This window comes from Hylobates moloch, unplaced genomic scaffold (assembly GCF_009828535.3).
Source record: "Hylobates moloch isolate HMO894 unplaced genomic scaffold, HMol_V3 SCAFFOLD_20, whole genome shotgun sequence".
Taxonomy (NCBI): Eukaryota; Metazoa; Chordata; class Mammalia; order Primates; family Hylobatidae; genus Hylobates; species Hylobates moloch.
The window spans coordinates 54,175,685-54,202,406 of NW_026652295.1; the positions used below are offsets into that span (position 1 = coordinate 54,175,685).

Genomic DNA, 26,722 nt, shown 5'->3' on the forward strand with positions numbered 1-26,722 from the left:
GTGTCTATAGTGGAAATATTTTCACCATTAAAAATACCAGAGGAAGGGAACATGCAACCCCTTTGCTAATGTAGCTTCATTAACAAAAATCCAATCTATTAAGGAATTTTCCCTAACAAAAACCTCTTCGGCAACAGTTTTATCTAATTTCCCCATTCTTAATAAAAATGGAGAATAATTTGTCATTGACCTCTATGTAACAATATGAACACTTTAAAAGTACTATTAAAGCAGTTTTTGGACAGTTTGATTTTCAATGTGGTGACATCAGAGGTTGTTTTTAGATCATTTGATAAACACCATAATAAGAATTTGTGCTCAAACTGCCTGTCTTCCTTAGCCCCATGCTACTTGGCATTTTAGTTTACCGAATATTAAAATAATGATGCCTGGGTTAAACAATGCCTTCACCTGGACAGAGAAAATTTATTACAGTATATTTAGGCATATGTTCTGCTCTTTGTCTCTGGTTTCAACTTGGCTTAAAAATCCTCTGCTCAATGTAATTCGATGTCCATTTGAAAATAAAAAGAAATCTTCAGAGAGATTGTAGTGGAGATGTATTCATTCGTGGGGACAAAATGAATTACAATTGGGGCAGCAACAGAGTGGCCCGAAATAAACTGTAAGCAGGTTCTGAGGTAAGGCATTTTTTCACAATGGTCTAGATCGGGGTGTCCAATCTTTTGGCTTCCCTGGGCCACACTGGAAGAAGAGTTGTCTTAGGCCACCCATAAAATACACTAACAGCAATGACAGCTGATGAGCTTTTAAAAATGGCAAAAAAATCTCATAATGTTATTTAAGAAAGTTTATGGATTTGTGTTGGGCCACATTCAAAGCCATCTTGGGCCACAGGTGGGCCTTGGGCCATGGGTGGGACAAGCTTGGCCTAGATAGAGGTGGAGAGGGTACAGATTTAGCTAGGACTCATTAAAGCATCAAGTTTCTTTGATTTCCATTGAAATTAAATCATTCAATATGGTGATAATGGTTATTTCATAATGATCAGAAGACCCGATTGGCTGTTAATCACATAATAGGAATTACTGGGATGCATTCCTTGTATATAGTCAGTTACATGTCTTTGATAAATAATAATGTGTTAATATTAATGTTACTTAATAATGTGGTTTAGATTTGAAGATAATCTTGAGCTAGGCATCTTCAGATAGGAGTAGGGATAGAGGGAACACCAAAGGGGTTTCTTTCTTCCTGCCTAGAGACAACAGAATCGCCCTGCTATTCATTCCACCAATTTATAACAGTGTGCATAGAATTTAACTGTAATCATAAATAAGTGTAAGTGGAAAATGGTACTCTAACTCACCAACAGTATAGAAAACACCTCACCCTTCAGACATGTTAGTCCAATGACTAGTATTTAGAAGTAGAAAAACTTATGTACAACAGAACTTATATATAATCAAAATAGTTTTAAAACGTCAAGCTAACTAACACAAAAGATAACACCAACCTACTTTCAAAATCTCAGGATAGTTTTCACTGAGTGAGTTAGGACATTTGGTTTAGAATAGCATTTGCTTTAAGTATTATGTTTGAATTGGTATCTTAAACATGAATGAATGAATTTTGTCCTTGTCTTTACAAGAAAACCTCAAGTAACGATTAACAGCTATTTCTTAAACTATAGAAAGAAAAACAGAATCGGGGAAGTCTATCAAACCTGCTTTAAATCCTCTATTATGGGTCCAGTGAATATAAGGCACCCCTGCTGAGTAATTGGGTAATAGCTATTATTCTCAGTTCTGCTCAGAAGGCAGTTTATTTTGTATTAAGAAAAACTATTATAGGATTTTATCTGTAACATTAGGTTAAACTAAAGCTACCAGATAGATTAATGTCAAACTAGATTATATTTCAAAGTCGATAAGTAAGACAGACTCAGTCCTTCACTACTTTTCTGTTTCACTTTCAGGAATTATAACTAGCTTTTCACTCAATACAAATCATTCCATTTAAAAAGTTTAAAAAACTTTCCAAAAATTATGTTAAAACTAATGTCTAACAAAAGTCTAAGGCCCAACAGAAACTAAATTAAGTACTGAACTGTAAACAAGTCAATTTACTACTTTAACCAAGAAAGATAGAATCACTAAAACAATGAAATGTTTGGCTCCATCTCAGTAGCAGCAGTAGTGGTGATCACTGGAATCACCACCATCAACATCATCATCATCATCATCATCACCCTTATCATATCACGGCACCTACATAACATCAATTTCTAAGACCGCTTTACATGTTCATCTCATATTTCTCATAGCAGCTAGTTTTATAGAACATGTTCCTTAAGTGGGTGTTCTTGGTATTTTAGATTAAAATGAACAATGGCTGGCTATTCAGGCTGTCTAAATTAGGCTACAGCAAAGATGATTAGAAAATTCCCCAGAGAAAATACCAGATGTGAAACGTGGGTGACAAATAAAGTTTACACAAAGCAGTGCATCATTTCCATCAAAAGAATCAGGTTCTGACACTATCTGTGTGACCTTGGACAAGTCACTTAACCTCCTTGAGCCTAGGCTTCTTTATAATAAGATGCAGAATAGTAATAGCACCTACCTCTCATGACTGTTAACAGGATTAAAGATAAATTAAAATAGTGCTTGACACATAGTAAGCCCATAATAAATTGATTTGTTGATTATTGTAATTACTATTTTTAAGGAATACACACACACATACACAGATAAATGGAATTAGTGGTTGTGTGAGCTACCATAATCATATTCTTGTCCTTTTGTACCTATGGCACTGGAATATACTAAATGCAGAGTATTTGTCTACTTGAAAACTTTTTTTTCAAGTCACTGGGTTTCAAGATACTGAAAGTATGCCATGATGTTCTTTATTGCTGAATTTCAATAAAATCAATCAACTCTTTCCAAACAATCTGAAAGCAAACAAACACAGCATGCTAAATGGTTTATTTTAGGAGAAATTATCACTCTATATTTCTTCACAATCAAATAAAACAATCTCTGTAGCTATTAATGGTAATGTTACTTATTTGGGGCTTTTCAGTTTGCAAAACACTTTCAGTGCAATGGTGAGAAAGCTCCTCCTATCTCTTGCTTTTTCTTACTTTCACTTCTCCACATGAACAGCCACATTTTTCACTGTACTTGGGAACACCAAACGGGAGATACCCGCAAAGTAGCAGCACCGTTATTATTACTTTGTCCGTTGTCTTACAAGTAGTTAGAAACAGCAAAGAGAAATGAAGGTCTTTTTTCTAAACAAATGCACAGGAAACCGAAAGAAATCACAATGTTTCACAATTTAACCACTTAATGTGGTTAAATTTCATTAGTATAAACAGTGCTTGGTTACTGTCATTTAATCTTTAAGGTGCTGACAAGGTTCTAGAGAGAATTCCAAACTTTACTGACGAAGGAAGAGTTGCTCCCAAGATCTCTCCCAGCCTTTGATGCAGCAATTGCCACAGAACTATGTTTTTCTAATAGAGGATTCTCTCATATGAAATCTTTATTTTGCAAATCGGAAATACAAAAATTTGACAGAGCAATGAAGGAGGTCAAGTCACCAATAAGGACGTTTCCTTCACCTTCAAGAAGCAAGAACTAAATACAGAATCACAGATTTGTGAGCCTTGAAGGAACTGAGCTTCAAAGGCGTTTAATAAACTGCAAATAATCATAACAGTAATAACAATACAAAGAAAAAGAAGGTATTTTTCAAGATTCAGTCATCTAAATAATGTTATTAAAGACAAGCAAATGAAAGAGTTTATCAAACATAACTGCACAGAATTTGGAAGTCCATTTGATTCATATTCATTTCTCAAAGAAAATAATTTATGGTTTTATAAACCGTTTTTATTTGGTCTTAGTTTATTCTTTATGCACTAATGGTGCAATATATCTTTGCCAGTAAAACACACCTCATAAATATAACAGGAGCTGTGAAACCCGAAAGGTTTATATCAGCTCCATATAGAAAACTGCTTGCTATTTAGGACCCTTTGTTTCCAGGGATAAACCTATCTTTGTCCCCTATATAGATGTGACTTCTGTTCTCACTATCATAAATAAGGCCAAATCCAATGACACAGAAACTGGCCCACCATTTTTATCAAATGTTTCATTCATTAAGTGTCATTGATCACTGTTGAGTGGCATCTTGGCACTGAGGAGCTTATATCATGCAATAAAAAAAATTCACCTCTAATCCTTTGGGGCATGAGCCTAAGATCTTTGTTTAATGAAACAGATTACAACATGGAACTCCATATTACCTTTAAAAATATGAGCTTTTAGAAGAAAAATGTCTGTGGAAGAAATTAAATTAAGAAGGATGAGAAGATAGTTATAAAAAGAAAGGGCAGAAAAGACGATAATTCACCATTGAAGAAAATGCTGGGAGATAAACATCTACAATAGAGTTCAAACCACAGCCACGGTCACCACGGATGGCAATTGTGAATAACTCCAGAAATGGACCCTATGATGTCAGTTTCTGGTTTGCCTGGAACTTTGCCAAGCACCCTTTGGTCTGATTTTATCTCAGGCCTTATCCCACAAAGGCCCAAATCCCCAGTGACCTTGTAACTGCCCCACCTGCCTGGGTGTTACCCCCATATATGCTCATTCCGGCTCAAATATTGTACGACAATCATTATTAGAAGGTTCTACGAAATAGGCAATCTCCTTTCTAAACAAATTAGAAACTTCATTGACAATAAAAACACTTGGTAAAAATGAAGAGCTCCCTACCTTGAACACGTTAAGCTGCTGATTAATTGTCTCCGTTTCCATACCAACAGGACCTTGTGACTCTTCATGTTCTTCGGCTTTCTGGAGCAGAATAGAAAATTCTTTCAATTTGCTGTAAAATTCTTCAAGACGCTTAATTGTCCCTTCAACCTGCTCTTCTCTGGCTTGGGCTCGGTCCAGTAACTTGTGGCATTGTTTGCTTAAGGCCTCCAAGTCCCTTTTGATTCCAACAAGGTCAGGAGATGTTTCTTCTGTGGCTAACATCATCTTGCAGGTTTTATTGGCATTGTCGTTGCTTGCTATGAGGGCTTCTAGTTTCTTTAGAAAGGCTTTTATACTTTCCTTTTGCTTTTGCAATGTTTCTGCATCTCTCCCCACTGGAGCCATGCTATCCAGTTCATCATCAAACTCTGCAAACTGAGAAAACATTTCTCGAATGGTATTCTGGAAATGCCCAATGCCCTGAAGCTTGGTTTCTAAGAAAGAACACTTTTCATCAACCTGCTGACTTAGTGTACTATGCTCTTGAGCTATGGTTTCCGCTTGTAATAAAACATCAGAGGTTCCCTTTGAGTCTGAGGCCTCTACCACAAGGTCCTGTGCAAGTCTTTTAGCCAAATCTACCTGATGCTTCAAGGCCTGAAGTGATTTCTGCTGAGTCTGCAACATGGTCAGGTATTTGTTACTGTAAGCCTGGGATCCCAGGGAATCATGGATATCTAGCTGCTCCTTTGCACACTGAAGCTGCCTTTTAGATTCTTTGGAAACTTCTTGAAATTCTTTAAACTTCTGAGTCATGCTCTCCAGAGAGAATTTCTTACTGTGAAGTTGTTCAGTGACCATGTCCACCTTCTGGATCAGTGACTTATTCTCATCTGTAACAACTTCTTTATCTATCTCGCAGACACTGAGCAAGCTATTGGCTGTGTTGTTCAGTAATTCTACCATACCAAAGTGTTGGTCCATTTCCTTCTGCAGAGACTTTAACTTGGCAATAGAATTCTCTCCTTCAGCAGGATCCAAGCAAAATTTTATTTCCTCCAGGTTGTTTTGGCATTTGTCTATCCATGGCCGGAGAGTCTCTACTTGCTCTTTATACTTAAGGGCTTTTTCCAATGAATCTTTTAACTTGTTTTCTCTTTCTTTCACCTGCTTATTAAATGTATCCCAATTGGTTTTAATTGTATTAAGCTGTAACTGTAAGGCTGCCTTCTCAGACCCTTGTGTTTTTAATAACAGATTTTCACCTTCTGCAATGGTTTTTTCATAAATATGAGACTGAGCAGTCAAAGTTTTACTAAAGTCTTTATGATCTTTAATTAATGACTCCAAGACATCGAGTTTGGCAGATATTGGATGAGATTTGTTTTGCTCTTCTTTCTTTGTATCCAGCCAAGCCTGAAAATCTCTAGACATTTGCTGAAATTGATGAGAGCTTGCACAGGCTGACTGAAGGTGCTGGACATGATTCTCTAGAAATAAAATTACAAGATACGTTTATTTTACATCAAAATATTAATTTAATCTATGAAAACCCAAAATAAAAATCTCTGAATGAATACATAGAATTGTTGAAAAGCAAGGGCTTTTAGCATTGACTATAAGAACTACAAGTGAACTTAAGTTATTGACAGAGGGGAAAAGAAGCAAGAGGTAGGCACAAGAAAATACACAATCAAGAAAAGATGCAGGAGACAGATGAGAGGAGAAAACAAAGAATAAGGAAATAAGTAAAAATGCATCAAGGTGCAGGGAGTGGTCATGCCACACATCGCCTGCTGTGCTGGTGTCTTCTCTATTCCAGTATGGAGAAGTGATGATGGCAAAGTTCTCAATTATGTTGATAAATAATCCACCTCTTATTAAATAAGACTTTTTTGCATCTATGACTTTTTTTTTTTTTTTTTTTTTTTTGAAGCAGAGTCTCGCTCTGTCACCCAGGCTGGAGTGTAGTGGCGCTATCTCGGCTCACTGCAAGCTCCTCCTCCTGGGTTCACGCCATTCTCCTGCCTCAGCCTCCTGAGTAGCTGGGACTACAGGTGCCCGCCACCACGCCCGGCTAATTTTTTGTATTTTTAGTAGAGACGGGGTTTCACCGTATTAGCCAGGATGGTCTCAATCTCCTGACCTCGTGATCCACCCGCCTCAGCCTCCCAAAGTGCTGGGATTACAGGCGTGAGCCACCACTCCTGGCCACGTCTATGACTTTTACATATTATGGAGGCAACATAATGTAGCACATAAAAACTACATGAGTATCTTGGTTTAACCTCTTCAGAGTTGGAAGACCCCAGGCAAATGATTAAACCTCTAAGCCTAATTTCTCCCACTGTAAATTGACAATATTAATAGTAGGCATTGTACAGATTAAATTATAGTACATGTAAAGCTCTTAGTTTAATACCTATCACATAACAGTGTTCATACCATTAAGAATAATAATGATAATAGCTGATATTTACTATTGTTAATATCATGTCAAATAAAGGAATAAGTCTGAAACAGTTGCTGTGATCAGTAAATCCAATCAATTAAAAAGCATAACTTGAATATCTACTAGGTGCAAGAAACTAGAAACTTTTCAAACAGAACAAACTTAACAACAAAATGTGTCTTTCTTCATCAGGGCTTTCTGAATTCTAATAATCCACTGCTACCTCTGACAAATATCAACACATCTGCCACAGAATTATAGCCACAGTGAGAGAGGAAAATAGTGACAAATGCCTCTCTTTCGCACATTTCTCTAGAAAAGTTTTCTGTGACAGAATTGATAAAGTAACAGCAGATGAGAAGATGATGCAAAGCCTTTTACTAACTATTCATGTTTTTTTCTGGCAAAATAAGACTTTCATATAGCAAAAAAACATTTAGATCTTTTAAATACCAGTTTGGGGTACCTGAGATTTTAATAGGCCTTCAGGAAGTCAATTTTGCCAACAGATTACATGTGTAGAATGACCCTAATATTCCACGTGCCTATGAACACAAAACTGCCCTTTGAGCTCCTGCAGTCAATTTTGCCAACAGATTATGTGTGTAGAATGACCCTAACATTCCATGTGCCTATGAACACAAAACTGCCCTCTGAGCTCCTGTACTCATCCTCTTCTTCACTGATGTTAACAGTGGGGAAGAGTCTCTTTGAGGTCCTGGATTATTGGCAACATCTTGGAAATAGGCAATATATGACATCTATTTCTGACCAGGAAATATATGTATTAAAAGTAGACAAACCTGCTTTCTGTTCAATATCCTTAAATGATTTTAAGATGCCTTCTAGTTGCCGGCTAAGTTCTGCTTTCAAGTACTCTTCTTTAACCAGTGCTGACAAATCCTCACAGAGTGCCTGGGCCACTTTTATCTGCTTCTTTTCCTGCTGTATTTCCTGCTTCATTTTTTGGGCTGTTTCCAACTGTTGGTTCATAGCATCAGGGTGCGTGCTCACAGCCAGACTGCTGCTGAGTTTATTATCCAAGTCACTCAGTTTATCAGAAAGGCTTCTCAGCAGGCTTTGATACTGTGTGCTTTTAACAATGGCTTGGTCAATCCAGTCACATCTGTCACTCAATTGCCCTGTTAGGCTATCCCATTTTTGGGTCACAGCTGCCAGTTGCTCTTTCACAATCCCATGTAAAGAAGGGTCTTCTCCAGGCCTGCTCAGAATGCCCTGACCAGCTGCTGTGAGCTGTTCATATTGAGGTTTCCGAGTGGCGAATTCTTGCAGCAAAATCTAAGGTAACAAGGGTAAATAAACACAAATTATTATATAATTGACTGTAGAAAACACAGATTTGGTGTCCAGACAGACAGAAATGGTAATTATTTCTCCAGTTTTTGTTTTTTAGTTATCACTTTCTTACTTTTTACTTAAAGGGCAGTACAATTCTCTTAAATCCGAAGAGCTATGGTACTTCACAGAGATATCCTGCCTAAACTAATCCCATCCCCCTAAAGGAAAAATCTGGACAAAATGAACAAAAATTCACGTGTAAATTTTCATATAAAAAGAGAAACACTGCTGTTAGACAAGTTCACACTGCACTTACACCAAATTTGTTTTTACCCATTCATGTTTTTGTCTTTGTAGGATTTTTGGAATACCCTATAGAATTTTATATTAAAGAAAACGCACAGTGATAAAGGTGTTAGAATATATTAACTCACGATGCATTGAGTTGCAAAGGTTTTTGTAACATAAAATTTATTGATGCTTACAGTCTTTATTATAAAGGTTTTAGTCAACAAATCATGCTGCTCAGAATGTATAGGCTGAACTTGACTCATAAAATTAATGATCCAAAAATCTCATTCTTTTAGTATCATATTTTATCTATCTTTTATACTTTTATCTATATTTTATTTATCTATCTATCTCTGGGAGACTACCAAGACTAGAGGCAATTATTTCTCCCCAGATATTTACTTTTATCTTTTGTTTTTATTGTCTTTGGATTATGAACAGATATGAACTCAAACATCTGACTTTTACAAAAACTTATTTGAATTTTCAGCTTATAAAACAGCCTCCCTGCTCTAAAGCCAGTACTCATACATTAAAAAACTAACTGAAATCACCACAGAGCTTCTGCTATTATGCCTGACTGTAAAACATTAAACATTAAAAAATAAAACTCATTTTTTTGGATTCTTTTCCCTTGTGGATTTATCTGCTTTATAACCAGACTAGTCTAACTAGCACCCTGGGTTTCAGGGTTCCCTCTCTGCTTCCCTTATTCTTTGTCCTCTTCTTATTCTCTCTCTCCCCCATCAGGACTCACATGCATGATTTTTACAAGTTTCATTATCTACTACCACAATCAAAATAAATAAAACCTCAAAGAAGTAATTTCTAAACAGTAAAAAGTATATACTAGCCTCTCATAAAGATATTATTTAATTGCATTAATGCTTCAAAGAAGGCCCTTTTAACTGGATCTGTACCACCCAAAATATGATTGAAATAATCAGGAGACTTGGCCAATTCATGGGCTTCAAGGAAGTCTCTAAGATGCCTTATAGCTTTAGTTCTCTGGGGGATTCCCACTAATATCAGGACAGTATCTTATGGGCATCCGAAACATTACATATATACTTCAAAGCAGTTAAATAAAACACCTACTGGCCAAAGTTTATATATTTATAATGAAAACATTGGTCTCAGTAAGTCAAATTGCTGTGCACGAGAGACAGGTTATTAGGTAACACTCACCTGCACCTGCTGCCTTTGTGTGTTTAGCATATTTGGGTCAATTGACAACGGCCCAAGAACACTGACCATAAGTTCTTTTTCCACAAGCCACTGTTTCAGCTGGGCCTCTACAGTCTGGAATTGGGTTAGATTATTGGAGGATTCTTCCAGTTTTTGTTGTCTATCAATTGTTAATTGATTGAGTTCTTGCCACTTAGAATCTAAAAGAAAAAAAATGAAACTGGTGTTTGACTTTTTCTGCATTTAACATGACTATGTCTATGAGGACTGTATGATATGATTCAAAATGATATATAATGGCTACAATCCCATTTTTATGACTCTTGTTACACAGTTACTTAAAGGACTAACCTACGATTTTATAGGTCTGATGGTTGTATGTCAACTGAAGTATAGGGAAAAAATTTTGAATCTGATTTTAGAAGATATCGTAGAATATGGAATATTCATTAAAGCAGACAGCATTCTGGGATCTCTCATTCCTTCTATAAGTCCTATAGAGTGTGTTATTAAACTATGACTTACTAGAACAACGAACAATAATCCTTTTAATATCAAATCTTCACTTATCTATTCTAGGCAAATTGCTCCCAAATTTGTATATCTATCCCCAATTATTCTTTCCCATTCAAATTACACATTAACAACCAGCTGCTAGAAAGTTCCAGTAGGAAGTCTCACCAATTAAACTCAACATTAAAAAATAAAACTCATTATATTCCTCTCAAAACTGGTGGACTTTTATGACTTTTAGATTTCTTTCAAAGGTTATCTTTTCTCCCATGTCATAAAGATGCAATAATTCAGAAAATTCTTTTATGAGCTTCCTAACTCTATTATATCCTCAATCATAAAACCTTAAAGCCTTCCTTTACATTCTCAATGCCATAACTCCATTTTGGCCTTCATCATGTGTTTTTAAAAATTATTTGTATTTTTTACATTGATATATAATAGATATGTACATTTAGAGTGCATGTGATAATTTAATACAATCCATCCAGGTGATGGGCTAACATCATCATGTTTTACCTTGACCAGTAGTTCTCACACTTGAGCTGCATTAAGAATCACCTGAAGGCATCTTTAACACAGATTTCTGGGCTCCAACCTGAGTTTTTGATTCAGTAGGTCTGGAGTAGTACCTGAAATTCTGCATTTCTAAATAATTCCCAGATGCTGCTGTTGCTGCTGATCCCAGGAGCACACTTGGAGAACTAATGACCTAGTCTAGCAGTCTTCTAACTAGTATCCCTGCTATTAATGTTTCTCAGCTGCAAGCCACTTGTTTCTAATACAATTTCCCTAAAAAATGTCACTTTTAAAACTGTCACTTCGCTGCTCAAATCCTTCAATAACTAACTCCTCGTCACCTAGACAATAAAATCTGAAGACCACTGCCTGACATTCAAGGCCTCCCACAATCTTTGAAGGTTTGTACTCTGAGATGATCATCTAATCTATCCCTGCTGATTTCACCCTTATAATCCACAGGGTGGATTTGCTCACACAGGTCCTGTGCCTGAGATGCTATACCTCCTCTCCATATATCCCAACCCTATCCTTCCTTTACATTCCATTGGATTCACCCTCTGCTAGGAAGCCTTTTCTGTTTTCTCCATCCTCAAGACAGTATGCTCCCTGCAGTCAAGGGTTACTGATCAGAGCACTTCTTTTAGCACTTCAACACAGTCACTCGATAAATATTCATTGATGGTGTGATCAGTTGATTTGAGAGACTTTTCATTTAGCATAACACACTAAAGGGATGACTTTAATAGAACACAATCACTGAAACCTTATCTAATAACATCATTCTATATGACATTTTCCAGTCAAACACAATCTGGCAACAAAATAATGCCATTAAAGCAATAAATCAGGAAGGAAAAATATAAAAACTCATCCAGAAGGTTTTTTGAACTACATATTCCTCATTCCCACTCCTATTCTAAAATGTCTTGCTAATACTCTCCCCAAGTAATTCTGAGATCCTAGAAGAGAGACACTGAATTAGGGGCAAATTAATTACAACTTGATAGGAATCTCTGTAGTTGGATTAAATATATCTTTGAACATGAAGATCCCTTAGGGTAACCTTTTTCAAACTAAAATATACTTAGAGATTTCTACATTTATCATAGCACACCTGACTCTAAAGGAAGGACAATATTTAGTAATGGAACAATTGAAAGTAAAATAATTATTATAATCATAGTATATACTTATATAGCACTTAATATGTGCCAGGTACTATTTGTTTGAGCCATATACACATTAACTTATTGGGTTCTCTAAATGAAACTATGAAGTGGGGAAAATTATTACCATTCTCTTACACTCATTTTCTTTTTTTCTACCCCTTTTACACTCATTTTCTACATCACTATAGTAATAAAAATTGGTAAGACAATAGGGCTTGTAAAGAAAATTCTGTACCTCTGAGGAGCAGTGTATACTCCTCTGTTTACACAGGGACAGGATGTGGGTGGGAGGATAACTTTGGATAAAAAATTGATTGGGGAAGAGCAGAAGAGCATAAAGTAGGGAGCAGGAGGGGTCCCAGAAGTAACTCCATGAAGGAGAATGGAGCACATCTTTTCCAGATGAATGAAATATTTAAAATATAATACAGCTTAAAAATATATAAAGCATAATAAAGCACCAAAAGCTAGTAAAAAGTAAAGAAACATTAATGAAAACAGGTACTCCATGCACAGCACTTCATTAACTAGTATCCACCTTCTCCATAAAAATAGATTTAATTACTGTGTTTACCATAAAAAACATAAGATATGCCAATTTCCTGCACAATATAATTTGAAATGACACTTTATGCAAAAAATAGATTCTGAAACATTAAAGCAAATCCAAAAATAAGTGACTCTGTTGAATGTTTTCTGATAAAGATGATAAACATGAAAAATGATTGCACTTTTCTTCATAGGCATTCATCTAAGTAATGCAACATACCTATTTCTGTCAACATCTGTTTCCATCTGGGGGCCTCAGGAGTATCTGGGTTCTCCTCCAACAGCTCTGTCAATTTGTCTTTCAACTCCTGTACTTTGTTTACATTCTGCTTCAGTTCTGCCTCAAACGACTAACAAGGGAAAAATAATAATAAATTTTGCGTACAGCAAAAGACAAAAATACAATAATGATAGAGCATTATTTTTCTCTAGAATGATGAAAAGAGGAAAAAATCTGTTGAATGTTGTGGTGGGTGAGGGCCTGGATTTTGCAATTAATTATTTTCCTTTCCTCTTCTTAGCTAGTGTTCAACTGTGTGATAAAGGAATCCCCACAGAGGAACACTATGACTATGGAGATAATGACTCTTGTCCCCATTAGTGAGAAAGAATTTCATATTTTCAAACAAGCCACTCTGGAATAAAGCAAGGTGACATCAGTCAAATTATAATAAATAAGAAAATCAGTCTTAATAAAGGCTGCCAGAAGTGGAGAATCTACATGTGAATAAACACTTTTTTTAGGCAACACATTATAGAATTCAAATGTAGGTTGGTAATTTGTAGAAATTTTGCCATCACTGCCACCATATAAAGCCATTTTCCCAACCTTGGCAGCTGTAGAAAGAAATACCCTCTATTAAAGAAAAGGAAGGCATTAGCTACCCTATTTTTATACTACAGAGAACAGATCCTTCATACATTTAGCCCTTGAAGAAATCTTTTCCAATAGTTGACTGGTTAACATCCTAGACTTAAACTGATTTAAAGGTGGCAAAGTGGCTTACACCCAACAGTTTGCTAATATCTAACATGGCTATGCCAAAAATTTAAAAAAAAAGTAACTTATTATCAATCTCTACAGAAAGGCACATTAAACAAAACTGTCAATTATGTGCTAAAGGTTACAGAGCTAGAAAACAGAGCAGAGCTTCTGACTACCAGAGCTCCGTTCCAACTGCTAATCCATTCTCTTTCATGTCTTCCATAGGTGCACCCACAGAATATACCTTATTCTGCTCAACTTGAGTCTTCACAGCTTCAGTATCTGTAGGTGCAGGTGTCTGATGCCATTTTGTTGCAGTTTTGTTCATTTTCTGTAACCACTGCATCATTGCACTTGATTCTTCCTGAGCCTTTTGCAATTTGGAGAGTTTAGTGTTCAGTTCTGCTATTTTGTCCTTGAGTAAGAGGCCAAGATCTTCATAACCATGACTTATGTCAGTCATGTCCTTTTTAATGGATGTTAAACCTAGGAGTAAGAAAAACAACTATACTGACACATTTTCAGGACATTCGGAGCAGAGGTCTAGAAATAAAAGTTTGTTTTACATGGTATTTTGTCACTTCTAGTTTGTCATTATTAAGCCTAGTAGATAAAGTCATAAGCTTTTCAGAAATAAAAGGCTGGATCATCTTATAATGCTATTATTTAATCACAAATAATTCAAGAAAATTGCATAACAAGTAAAATAAAAAAGACGTTTTAAATGTAATAAAAAACAAGGCATAAAATGTTACTTAGCGATATCTCAAGCACCAAACTCAATAAATTAGGTCAAATAACATTATCCCAAGTGACAAAATATCTCAAATTAACCAAAAAGAAAGCAACAAAACCAAGTGTCAAACTGAACAACTTGATTTTACTTATTTCAGATACACAAAACTGCAAAAAATGTTATATAATTTTTATGGAGATTGTGACTATTAGATTAAATACCATTGTAATTCAGGCTTGAAATTTCAATATAACTACTGTTTGTCCCTAAGATTTTCTCTTATTAAAAAAAAACCAAATTACATTAATCAATAACAAATTAAAATTAATATTCACCTTTATTTGCCCAAAATTCCTCAGTATTTGTGGCTGTTCCTTCACCATTTAATACTGCTCCACCTGCAAAAATAGTAACACTAAAATAATCATAGAGTTCCATAGTATTTCTATACATTAACAGTAGATGGCATTAAATCAAACCCCATCAACAGTAATCATTTTAAAATGTTACTCCTATTTGAAAACGTAAAATACTGACTCAACTTCAAAATCAAATGAAGGTCCAAAATTTAAATATCAAACAATATCCTCTCTTCTATGTAAAATTTATTCTTAAAGTATTGTCTTAAACACTACCATTTCAGTATGTTTATATTATATAATCATTAAATATTAATTCATAAAAATTTTTGTGATGAAGTTGCTTTGTGTTTTATCATAATAAATTCCTTTATTCTAGGAAGAATCATATTTATTAAATTGTATTTTAGAGCAGTAAGTGGAGCTTTAGTGTTTTCAATTTGCATTTATTTTTATTTATTTATTTTATTATACTTTAAGTTCTGGGATACATGTGCAGAATGTACAGGTTTGTTACATAGGTATACACATGCCATGGAGGTTTGCTGCACCCATCAACCCATTATCTACATTATTTCTCCTAATGCTATCCAGCCCCCAGACCCCCACCCTCTGACAGGCCCCAGTGTGTGATGTTCCCATCCCTGTATCCGTGTGTTCTCATTGTTTAACTCCCACTTATGAGTGAGAACATGCAGTGTTTGGTTTTCTGTTCCTGTGTTAGTTTACTGAGAATGATGGTTTCCAGCTTCATCCATATCCCAGGAAAGGACATGAACTTATCCTTTTTTATGGCTGCATAGTATTCCATGGTATATATGTACCACATTTTCTTTATCCAGTCTATCATTGATGGGCATTTGGGTGGGTTCCAGGTCTTTGCTATTGTGAATAGTGCTGCGATAAACATAGGTGTGCGTGTGTCTTTATAGTAGAATGATTTATAGTCCTTTGGCTATATACCCAGTAATGGGATGGCTGGGTCAAATGGTATTTCTGGTTCTAGATCCTTGAGGAATTGCCACAGTCTTCCACAATGGTTGAACTAATTTACACCCCCACCAACAGTGTAAAAGTGTTCCTGTTTCTCCACATCCTCTCCAGCATCTGTTGTTTCCCGACTTTTTAACGATCGCCATTCTAACTAGTGTGAGATGGTACCTCATTGTGGTTTTGATCTGCATTTCTCTAATGACCAGTGATGATGAGCATTTTTTCATGTGTCTGTTGGCTGCATAAATGTCTTCTTTTGAGAAGTGTCGTTCATATCCTTTGCCCACTTTTTGATGGCGTTGTTGTTTTTTTCTTGTAAATCTGTATAAGTTCCTTGTAGATTCTGGATATTAGCCGTTTGTCAGGTGGATAGATTGCAAAATTTGTCTCCCATTCTGTAGGTTGCCTGTTCACTCTGATGATAGTTTCTTATGCTGTGCAGAAGCTCTTTAGTTTAATTAGATCCCATTTGTCAATTTTGGCTTTTGTTGCCATTGCTTTTGGTGTTTTAGTCATGAAGTCTTTGCTCATGCCTATGTCCTGAATGGTATTTGCCTAGGTTTTCTTCTAGGATTTTTATGATTTTAGGCCTTACGTTTAAGTCTTTAATCCATCTTGAATTAGTTGTTGTATAAGGTGTAAGGAAGGGGTCCAGTTTCAGTTTTCTGCATACAGCTAGCTAGTTTTCCTAACACCATTTATTAAACAGGGAATCCTTCCCCCATTGCTTTTGTCAGGTTTGTCAAAGATCAGATACTTGCGGATATGTGGTGTTATTTCTGAGGCCTCTGTTCTGTTCTGTTGGTCTATATATCTGTTTTGGTACCAGTACCATGCTGTTTTGGTTACTGTAGCCTTGTAGTATAGTTTGAAGTCCGGTAGCATGATGCCTCCAGCTTTGTTCTTTTTGCTTAGGATTGTCTTGGCTATATGGGCTCTTTTTTGGTTCCATACGAAATTTAAAGTCGTTTTTTCTAATTCTGTGAAGAAAGTCAATGGTAGCTTGATGTGGATAGCACTGAATCTATAAATTACTTTGGGTAGTATGACCATTTTCATGATATTGATTCTTCCTACCCATGAGCATGGAATGTTTTTCCATTTGTTTGTATCCTCTTATTTCCTTGAGCAGTGGTTTGTAGTTCTCCTTGAAGAGGTCCTTCGCATCCCTTGTAAGTTATATCCCTAGGTATTTTATTCTCTTTGTAGTGATTGTGAATGGGAGTTCACTCATGGTTTGGCTTGCACATTGGTTTTGTATGAGACTTTGCTGAAGTTGCTTAACAGCTTAAGGAGATTTTGAGCTGAGACGATGGGGTTTTCTAAATATATAATTATGTCATCTTCAAACAGAGACAATTTGACTTCCTCTCTTCCTATCTGAATATCCTTTATTACTTTCTCTTGCCTGATTGCCTGGTCAGAACTTCCAATACTATGCTGAACAGGAGTGGTGAGAGAGGGCATCCTTGTCTTGTGCCGGTTTTCAAAGGGAATGCTTCCAGCTTTTGCCCATTCACTATGATATTGGCTGTGGGTTTGTCACAAATAGCTCTTATTGTTTTGAGATACGTTCCATTGATACCTAGTTTATTAAGAGTTTTTAGCATGAAGGGCTGAATTTTATCGTAGGCCTTTTCTGCATCTATGAGATAATCATGTGGGTTTTGTCGTTGGTTCTGTTTATGTGATGGATTACATTTATTGATTGGGTACAAACCAGCCTTGCTTCCCAGGGATGAAGCCGATTTTATCGTGGTGGATAAGCTTTTTGATGTGCTGCTGGATTCGGTTTGCCAGTATTTTACTGAGGATTTTCGCATTGATGTTCAGCAGGGATCTTGGCCTGAAATTTCCTGTTTTTGTGTCTCTGCCAGGTTTTGGTATCAGAATGATGCTGGCCTCACAGAATGAGTTAGGGAGGAGTCCCTCTTTCTCTTTTTTTTTTTTTGTGACAGAGTCTTGCTCTGTCACCCAGGCTGGAGTGCAGTGGCACAATCTCGGCTCACTGCAGGCTCCACCTCCCGGGTTCACACCCTTCTCCCACATCAACCTCCTGAGTAGCTGGGACTACAGGCACCCACCACCAAGCCCAGTTAATTTTTGTATTTTTAGTAGAGACGGGGTTTCACCGTGTTAACCAGGATGGTCTCAATCTCCTGACCTTGTGATCCGCCCACCTTGGCCTCCAAAACTGCTGGGATTACAGGCATCAGCCACCATGCCTGACTAAGAGTCCCTCTTTTTCTATTGTTTGGAATAGTTTGAGAAGGAATGATACCAGCTCCTCTTTGTACCTCTGCTAGAATTCAGCTGTGAATCTGTCTGGTCCTGGGCTTTTTTTGGTTGATAGGCTATTAATTACTACCTCAATTTCAGAACTTATTGGTCTATTCAGGCACCCGCCAGATGCCAGCCAGAGCTCTCCTGTATGAGACGCCTGTTGACCCCTGCTGGGAGGTGTCTCCCCATCAGGAGGCATGGGGGTCAGGGATCCACTTGAGATGGCAGTCTGTTCCTCAGCAGAGCTTGAGCGCTGTGCTGGGAGATCCGCTGCTCTCTTCAGAGCCAGCAGGCAGGGATGTTTAAGTCTGCTGAAGCTGCACCCACAGCCGCCCCTTCCCCCAGGTGCTCTGTCCCAGGGAGATGGGGGTTTCATGTATAAGACCCTGATTGGGGCTGCTGCCTTTTCAGAGATGCCCTGCCCAAAGAGGAGGAATCTAGAGAGGCAGTCTGGCTACAGCAGCTTTATTGAGCTGTGGTGGGCTCTGCCCAGTTCGAACTTCCCTGGTAGTTTGTTTACACTGTGAGGGGAAAACCACCTTCTCAAGCCTCAGTAAGGGTGGACGCCCCTCCCCTCACCAAGCTTGAGCATCCCAGGTCAACTTCAGACTGCTGTGCTGGCAGCGAGAATTTCAAGCCAGTGGATCCTAGTGTGCTGGGCTCCGTAGGGGCGGGATCTGCTGAGCTAGAACCACTTAGCTCCGTGGCTTCAGCCCCCTTTCCAGGGGAGTGAATGGTTCTGTCTCACTGGTGTTCCAGGTGCCACTGCAGGATGAAAAAAAAACTCCTGCAGCTAGCTTGGTGTCTGCCCAAATGGCCACCCAGTTTTGTGCTTGAAACCCAGGGCCCTGGTGGTGTAGGCACCCGAGGGAATCTCCTGGTCTGTGAGTTGCAAAGACCATAGGAAAAGTGTAGTATCTGGGCCAGAATGCACCATTCCTCATGGCACAGTTCCTCACAGCTTCCCTTGGCTAGAGGAGGGAGTTTCTCAACCCCTTGCGCTTCTGAGGTGAGGCAACACCCCACCCTGCTTCTGCTCACCCTCCGTGGGCTGCACCCACTGTCTAACCAGTCCCAATGAGATGAGCTGGGTACTTCAGTTGGAAATGCAGAAATCACCCACCTTCTGCATTGATTTCACTGGGAGCTGCAGACTGGAGCTGTTCCTATTCAGCCATCTTGCCAGCCACCTCTCACTTTACTGTTAAAATTATCTTAATGATAAAGGTCCTGAAGCTCAGAAGGTGCTCAGTATATAAGTGTGTTGAACAATGCATACATGACTGACAAAAGAGCCCGCCTTACTTAAAGATTGAAAATTATCTGGTGCAGTTACACGGTGTTATCATGGGCTTAATGGAGGCAGAATAATTTTTTTAAATACATAAAAAAGAAGTTGAAAGTGAAAAAGAAAATAAATCAATTATTAAACCCATATTACATCAACACTAAGAGAGAGCGTGGTGGTTAGGAGTACCTAGGTCTTGCTGTATAACTTACCTGAAGTTCAGCCCCAGCCTCACTAATTACTAGCCAGGTGACTGGACAAATGAATCAGCCAAACTGATGGGAATAATAATACCTAACTGTGGGAACCAAACACCACTGTGGGAACCAAAGGTCCATTGCTTAGCAAGTAGAAACTAGTCAGTAAGCAGTAAACTAATAGTTCACTTTTATTACATAACAATCTAGCATTGGTGCTTTTTCATAATCAGAATATTAAAATATCAGTTAGACTTTCTCATACTAGTATCTATAGGCTATGTATCCAAAACACAAAGACATTTCTCAGATCAACAACATAGTAACGAGTCTAAACAGAAACATTTTAAAATGTTTAAATATTTAATATTATGTATTAAAATATCTGAATCTTAACTTTGTCCCTTTAAAAAAAATTAAACATGATGGGATTTCAGATGGAAGTGAAAATATCTTTTAGATGCTCAGTACTAATTCCTACCATGCTTGGTAGTTACCAAGAGTCAAAAAAAAAAAAAAAAATCTCAAAACAACAAAAAAAAAAAAAAAAAAAAAAACTTGACATTTCAGGAAACCTGATTAGAAGAAAAAGGAGAAATCATCACACCATTATAATATGGGTAGTCCCTGAAATAGGATTAATAGAGTGGAATAAATGGTTGGCTGAGAAGGGCCCAGCTGGAACATCAGTATCACAATAGGGACAGCTGGGGAGCTGGTCAGACTAGATACCCCACAGAGGATACTCAGAACTCTCAGAAGAAAGATATCAGAGCTGCCTTCTGCTTATTATTTTTTTAAAAAACTTGTTACTGTATGTTTCAAACTAAAAACTATACCCATAACTTGATTAAATTAATTTTAGAATCAATATTTACACATGACTCTCCCATTTTATTGGGAAAAGTGGCTCAACCATGACGTAGATTGCGATACAGATATGCTGGCTCACATACTGCATAATTGTTTTCTTTGGGAATGATGTACAGAATAAAATACACGGGAATAAAGTAACAGAGTGTCCACTCTACAGAAAAGGGCCTATTTCCCTCCCTCACTTCTTTCCCAGCTGCCCAGATTCATTTCTTTATCAAATGTTATAATTAGATATTTTAAATAGAATTTCAATATCTCCATTTAATTAAGGTAAAAAGCAAACAAATTTGAATATGATCTGTTCCCTTCCCCGATATAACATTCCTTATTCTTACATATTAATTTAGCTACATTTTAAATACAGTCTAATAAAATAAAACATAAGAAGGATTTGAAATTTGATTAGTACAGATACATTCCCAGCACAGTGTGCTAACAGATGCCATGTTTCTTGTCACTTTCACTTTGTATTTCTGAGGTTATTTTATGCATTAATTTAAAAAATAACATACACAAAATTGACATGAGTAAACCTGATTCTTAGTTTTTGCCATAAATGTAAATAAAGCTCATACCTGATTTAACTGCTGCTATTGCCTTTGCAGGGGTGGTCACAGCACTTATTAAGTTACATAGTGAGATCCCACTGTTGTTTACTTTCTGAATCTCTGGTGTTTTTAAACTCCACTTTTCTTGTAATTTCTTGAGATATAAAAACACATTATTTTTCCATCTTAATATTTTCAGAGTTGCACATTATAATTCAGTTTCTTAAACATATCTTAAAGTAGTAATAATTGTAGACCTGATTTGTGAGGGAGTCGATGGAAGAAAAAGGCACCTATTTGTTCCCACAGCCCAGGTGACTGTTATCTCAGTTAACGGTTGGGTATGTATGGCCCATTCTGCCTTCAAAGGTTTCATAAGTGGCAAGTAAAATCCTAGCCACAGTGGGAGTCAGGCTATTCCTGGCTGCTATGGGTTCCAAAATAACTGTCAACTGTAAGTCTGTAAAACTGTACTAGGTAACAGACCAGTTACAAGATAAAAGGTACTAGGAACAATAAAAATAAATAGGACTTCAGAACTTCATTTTATAGCATATTTTAGTCCTACAAATTTCAATTACTTTTAAAAACACACACACGGTCAGGCACAGTGGCTCACGCCTGTAATCCCAGCACTTTGGAAGGCCAAGGCAGGTGGATCACGAGGTCAGGAGATCGAGACCATCCTGGCTAACACGATGACACCCTGTCTCTACCAAAAAAAATACAAAAAATTAGCTGGGCGCGGTGGCAGCCACCTGTAGTCCCAGCTACTAGGGAGGCTGAGGCAGGAGAATGGCGTGAACCTAGGAGGCGGAGCTTGCAGTGAGCCGAGATCACACCACTGCACTCCAGCCTGGGCAAAAGAGCGAGACTCTGTCTCAAAAAAAAACAAAACAAAAACAAAAACAAAAACAAACCACACACACACACACACACACACACACACACACAAATTTGGAGTGGGGAAAAAAATGCCATATTGGTCAAGGCATAAGCCTTGAGTCAGAAGACAAAAGACTTGTGCACTATTTATGCAGGAGATTCAAATAACTTCTCTTTCCAAATACTCGCTAGAGTAATATATACAAGCTAGAGTAAAATGCTGGGTGAAGAGGATATTTTGCTTAATATTATGAGAAATGATATAAAAAATTACTGAAACTAAGTAGACATTTGGTAGGAAAGGAAACTTGATGAATAGTCAGCAACTCATTAATACATCTTTTTTTAAAAAAGCAAATCAACTGAAAGTTTATGTCCTTTTCCAAAAGAATTAGTTAAGCCCCATGCCATGATTTCCAGAGGTCAACAAAATATACAGTACATATATGAGGATCAAACTTAGATGATATTAGATCAAAGAAAACTACCATTAGTCTTTTAATCTTTCATTACTGACACAAATGGAAATTTAGTATTAGATAACAATGATTCACCTTAGTGTCTTCCAAAGATTTTCCTAAATCCTCTGCACCAAAAGAAGGCTGCACAATGGGAACTTTTTTTGTTGTTTCTTTTATCCATGACTTCAATGATTTAACAAGAACTTGGAAAGCATCCAACTGTTCTTGACAAGAAATTATAGCTTCTTTTCTACATAACAAAAAAGAATAAATAAATTATTATTCTCATGTCACACAATGTTCAGAAACCATCTTCCATGTACTCTAACCCTTTGACACAGGAGGAAAGGTTTCATAGGTGACAAGTGAAATCAGCTAAATCAGTAGTACCCAGCCTTTTAGGCACCAGGGACGAGTTTTGTAGAAGATAATTTTTTCCACGGGCCAGGTAGCAGGGACGGTTTTGGGATGATTAAAGCGCATTACATTTATTGTGTGCTTTATTTCTATTATTTTTACATTGTAATACGTATTAAAATAATTATGCAACTCACCATAATGTAGTATCAATGGGAGCCCTGAGCTTGTTTTCCTGAAACTAGGCAGTCCCATCTGGGGGTGATGGGAGACAGTGGCAGATCATCAGGCATTAGATTCTCATAAGGAACATGCACCCTAGATCCCTTGCATGCAGTTCACAATAGGGTTCGTGGTCCTATGAGAATCTAATGCCTCTGACGATCTGACAGGAGGCAGAGCTCAGGCAGCAATGTGAGAGATGGAGAGCAGCTGTAAATACAGATGAAGCTTTGCTGCCACCACTCACCTCCTACTGTGCAGCCCAGTTCATAATAGGCCATAGACCAGTAGATACCTCAGGGGTTAGGGGACCCCTGAGCTAAATAACTATTGGTCTATTTCTCAGGCAAGGTTCATTGATAAACATAGGAGTATTCAAGAAATCTGTAGCCCATATGTAATGGCACTCTCTATAATGCTACATAAACTCTAAGAATACACAAACAGTTTGAACATTATTTACATTCAATGAGCTTTGATCTGTCCCCTTTATGTGATGCTGAATGCCGGCAGGCACAGAACCAGAAGGGAAAGGTTGACAATCACTGACATGAGGAAAACACAATGCCACCTAGTGGTTTCTACACTATACTACAGTCACGTTTACGGATGGATAAACTGCTGCAGGTAGTCCAGATTTAAGTCTCCCAAAATGAGATGAAACCTAGTGACTAGAGAATTTTCATGTGTGCCTCCCCTACAGAGACTCAGGAAACTCCCTGGTGAACTGTATGGGTCATTCTGTATGCTCGGCACCATGGAGGCAGTGCACATGCCCAGCACAGGAACAACTGTGAGGACAGTTACATCTGGCATGTGGATGACACGTACACATATGCAAGCGTGCAGAACACTGGCAGATAAGAATGCACTGCAGCTGCACTAATACTGATGACTACATTATTTAAAGTTGGACCCATTTGAAAGAAGAAACAACCTAGAGATCACCTAAGAAAACCAAGAACATTTCTTCTGTGCAATGTGAATTAAATACCATATGACAGGATGGAACATATAGCTCTGTGAGAAGTAAAGGCAGCACTCAAACATTTTAGGTAGAGAATTCTGAAGAAATAAAGAAGAGCAGTTGGAAGAGAAATGACTTTTCTATGTTCTGAGGCTTTTCTATATAAATTTAGCAAAATCCGATGTATATTCTAAACTAACATGAGATCAGAAACACAAAAGCTCAATCACAAGGCCCTGTAGAGCTTTTTAGCTCAACTTCGGTTCATTCACTTGTTCCTAATTGTGTTTTTTCACAGGTTCATATCTCATCTACTGCTCTTTAAAAAGTAAACTATTATATTAAAAAGGCCATATTGAAATTGCACATCATTTCTGAGTTGAGCTCAGAAAGCAAAGAACCACGAGCTGTTGTTCAAGGTTATTTCTGCCTTTGCAAATAAAAATGTGATATTTGCCCTAGGCTTCAGAGACTACAGCAAGTTTAGATCATTTTCAGTAATATGCTACCACCATCATTTTTCTTATGCAACATTTTCCACTTCTATGTAAGAAATATTGAATTTTCCTCCTAAATGTTAAACCAAATAATGCCGTTAATTTTAATAGCAAAAAATGATCAAAATATAAAGACATTTATAAAGTAGCCCTATGCTTATTCTCAAGTTTTCAAAATTGTTTCAGTTATCTATATAAGTAAATACAAGTATCTCACTCTAATTAATATAAATAGAATAAAATATAATTTTTAAAGTGGTACTTACTTTTCTTTGATGGTATCCTCCATTTCCTTGAATTTCTTTGACAAATTATTTGTTTTTTCCAAGACCAAAGCCTTATCACTTGGTAAGCCATGGCTGGATATCTCCTTCAAGAGACTATGCAAAACTTCAAGATCTTTCTTGTGTTCTAAAAATTCAGAAGTTGATTCCTACAAAGCATTAAGATATTCAGTCAATACAAATATTGGTAGATCTTCAAATGGCATTCCACCCAGAGGTCTGTGTGGGATCAGAATGGCTCTACTCATAATTTCACATAAGAATGAGTCTGCCTATGGCCAGTATTCTAAATATAATAAACATGCAAATAGGCTATTTGAAAGAGAACACAGTAAACCTTATTTAATTTAAAATGCATTCTATATTTTGTCTCTTTGTGGCTTCTGGTACGTAAGATGGTACTTATACTACCTATGATATGTGTGATAAATGATATTTATTTCCAATCAATCAGCAAAGGCTTCAAGGAAAAGATAAGGTTTGAGATTTTTAAAGGAGTAAAACATAGACCTTTACTAATCTATAAGCAATTAAAATGACTGCCAATTATAATTCTCGCAATAAGTATACGAGTTTGCCCTAACTATTAATCTAATGATTAGCCTCCTGAGTAGGAAGGGAGACATACCTGCATATATGAGTTTGCCCTAACTATTAATCTAATGATTAGCCTCCGAGTAGTAAGGGAGACATACCTGCATATACGAGTTTGCCCTAACTATTAATCTATCTGATTAGCCTCCTGAGTAGTAAGGGAGACATACCTGCATATACGAGTTTGCCCTAACTATTAATCTATCTGATTAGCCTCCTGAGGAGTAAGGGAGACATACCTGCATACACTGAGACAATTCGGTAACATCTTTTCCTGGCACATCTACTTCAGTAAGAGCCTGAGTTTTTGTTTCTAAAAATGTCTGGAGCTTTTCTGAGAGGTTCTCAAACAGTTCTACTTTGGTTTTTAGCTCCTCCATTTTGGCAAGAGTTTCTTTGTGTTTATGACTTGCTTCTGAAAACCGAGCAGACAAGTCTTTCATTTTGGCTTGCAGTGAGGATGCAGTGGATGGATCTGTTGTTTCCGTAAATTTCTTCACTTTTTCATTCATGGCATTTATACTGCTCTGACGACCTGCAATATCCTGTTCCAACATCTAAAATAAACCAAATATTGCATATGTTTTCTTATGATGTTTATAAATAATGTGACAGCATTTTTCTAAATGACTATTCCTAACAACATAAGCTTGCACAACCTGTGCCTAGGAAGGTTAATAGTTGAAACTGAATGACAAGTTTGGTCTGTCCCTTGAGGAATGCCATCTTAAATCTCAGAGAGTAACGAACAGCTGGCTAGTTGCTCGAATGAGGCAGGAGGCTGCTGCTAATGGAGCCTGGGGATTAGCCATGGTCCTAATTCTTAAAAGACTAGACAAGACTGATCTGATTAACCTCATGTGCAGCTGGCTGAAACAATGATAAACAAGGTAAGACTCAACGTATGCATAAGCCCTCTATAATGAATAATATTCAAGAAAAAGTACACAAAGCCCTTCCTACACTTCTTCACAGATAAACCATTTTACACACTTGATGTTGCGTGAGCATTACTTTCCACACTCATATTCAGTAGCTATCTCTTTTTTGTATCCTTAAGTTTATCTTAAATCTAACTATACTTTGAGCTTATAAAACTGTTTTTTTAAAAAAAACTGAAAATGGGACTTTTTTTTAGTCACTTACAATGTTTTTGCTGATGATATCCTGAAGAGCAGCAGAGTTTAAAGGCACTTGACCTTGTTCTTTCAGAGAACTTTCCACACTTCCCATCCAGTCCAGCATTTCATCCAAGCCATCCTGCACACTCAGTGAACGGGTCAAAGTTATCTGCAGTTTCTCATTTCGTTCATTAACAGACTTGGACAGATCCTCGTATCTCCCAACAATGTCATCTACTCCAAACAGATCAGGAAATATTAACCACAAAGTTCTCTTTGCCCTATCTCTTTTCAAAAACACATGAAGGTGAATCATACAATTTCCACACAAAAAAAATTTTAAA

At 37.1% G+C, this 26,722-nt stretch overlaps 1 protein-coding gene across 23 annotated transcripts in view; it reads right to left on the minus strand.

The window, feature by feature from the left end:
* The window catches only part of DST (dystonin), a 495,141-nt gene that overhangs the window by 88,998 nt on the left and 379,421 nt on the right, over positions 1-26,722 (minus strand). For all 23 annotated transcript variants that reach the window (XM_032140288.2, XM_032140274.2, XM_032140272.2 and 20 more), the window contains 11 exons: positions 26,404-26,612; positions 25,497-25,814; positions 24,646-24,812; positions 22,430-22,586; positions 21,018-21,144; positions 14,782-14,844; positions 13,955-14,196; positions 12,946-13,075; positions 9,973-10,172; positions 7,998-8,493; positions 4,761-6,232 (listed from right to left, as the gene is read on the minus strand). In XM_032140288.2, the coding sequence (XP_031996179.1) occupies positions 4,761-6,232; positions 7,998-8,493; positions 9,973-10,172; positions 12,946-13,075; positions 13,955-14,196; positions 14,782-14,844; positions 21,018-21,144; positions 22,430-22,586; positions 24,646-24,812; positions 25,497-25,814; positions 26,404-26,612 (3,581 nt within the window). The remainder of the gene's footprint in view (positions 1-4,760; positions 6,233-7,997; positions 8,494-9,972; positions 10,173-12,945; positions 13,076-13,954; positions 14,197-14,781; positions 14,845-21,017; positions 21,145-22,429; positions 22,587-24,645; positions 24,813-25,496; positions 25,815-26,403; positions 26,613-26,722) is intronic.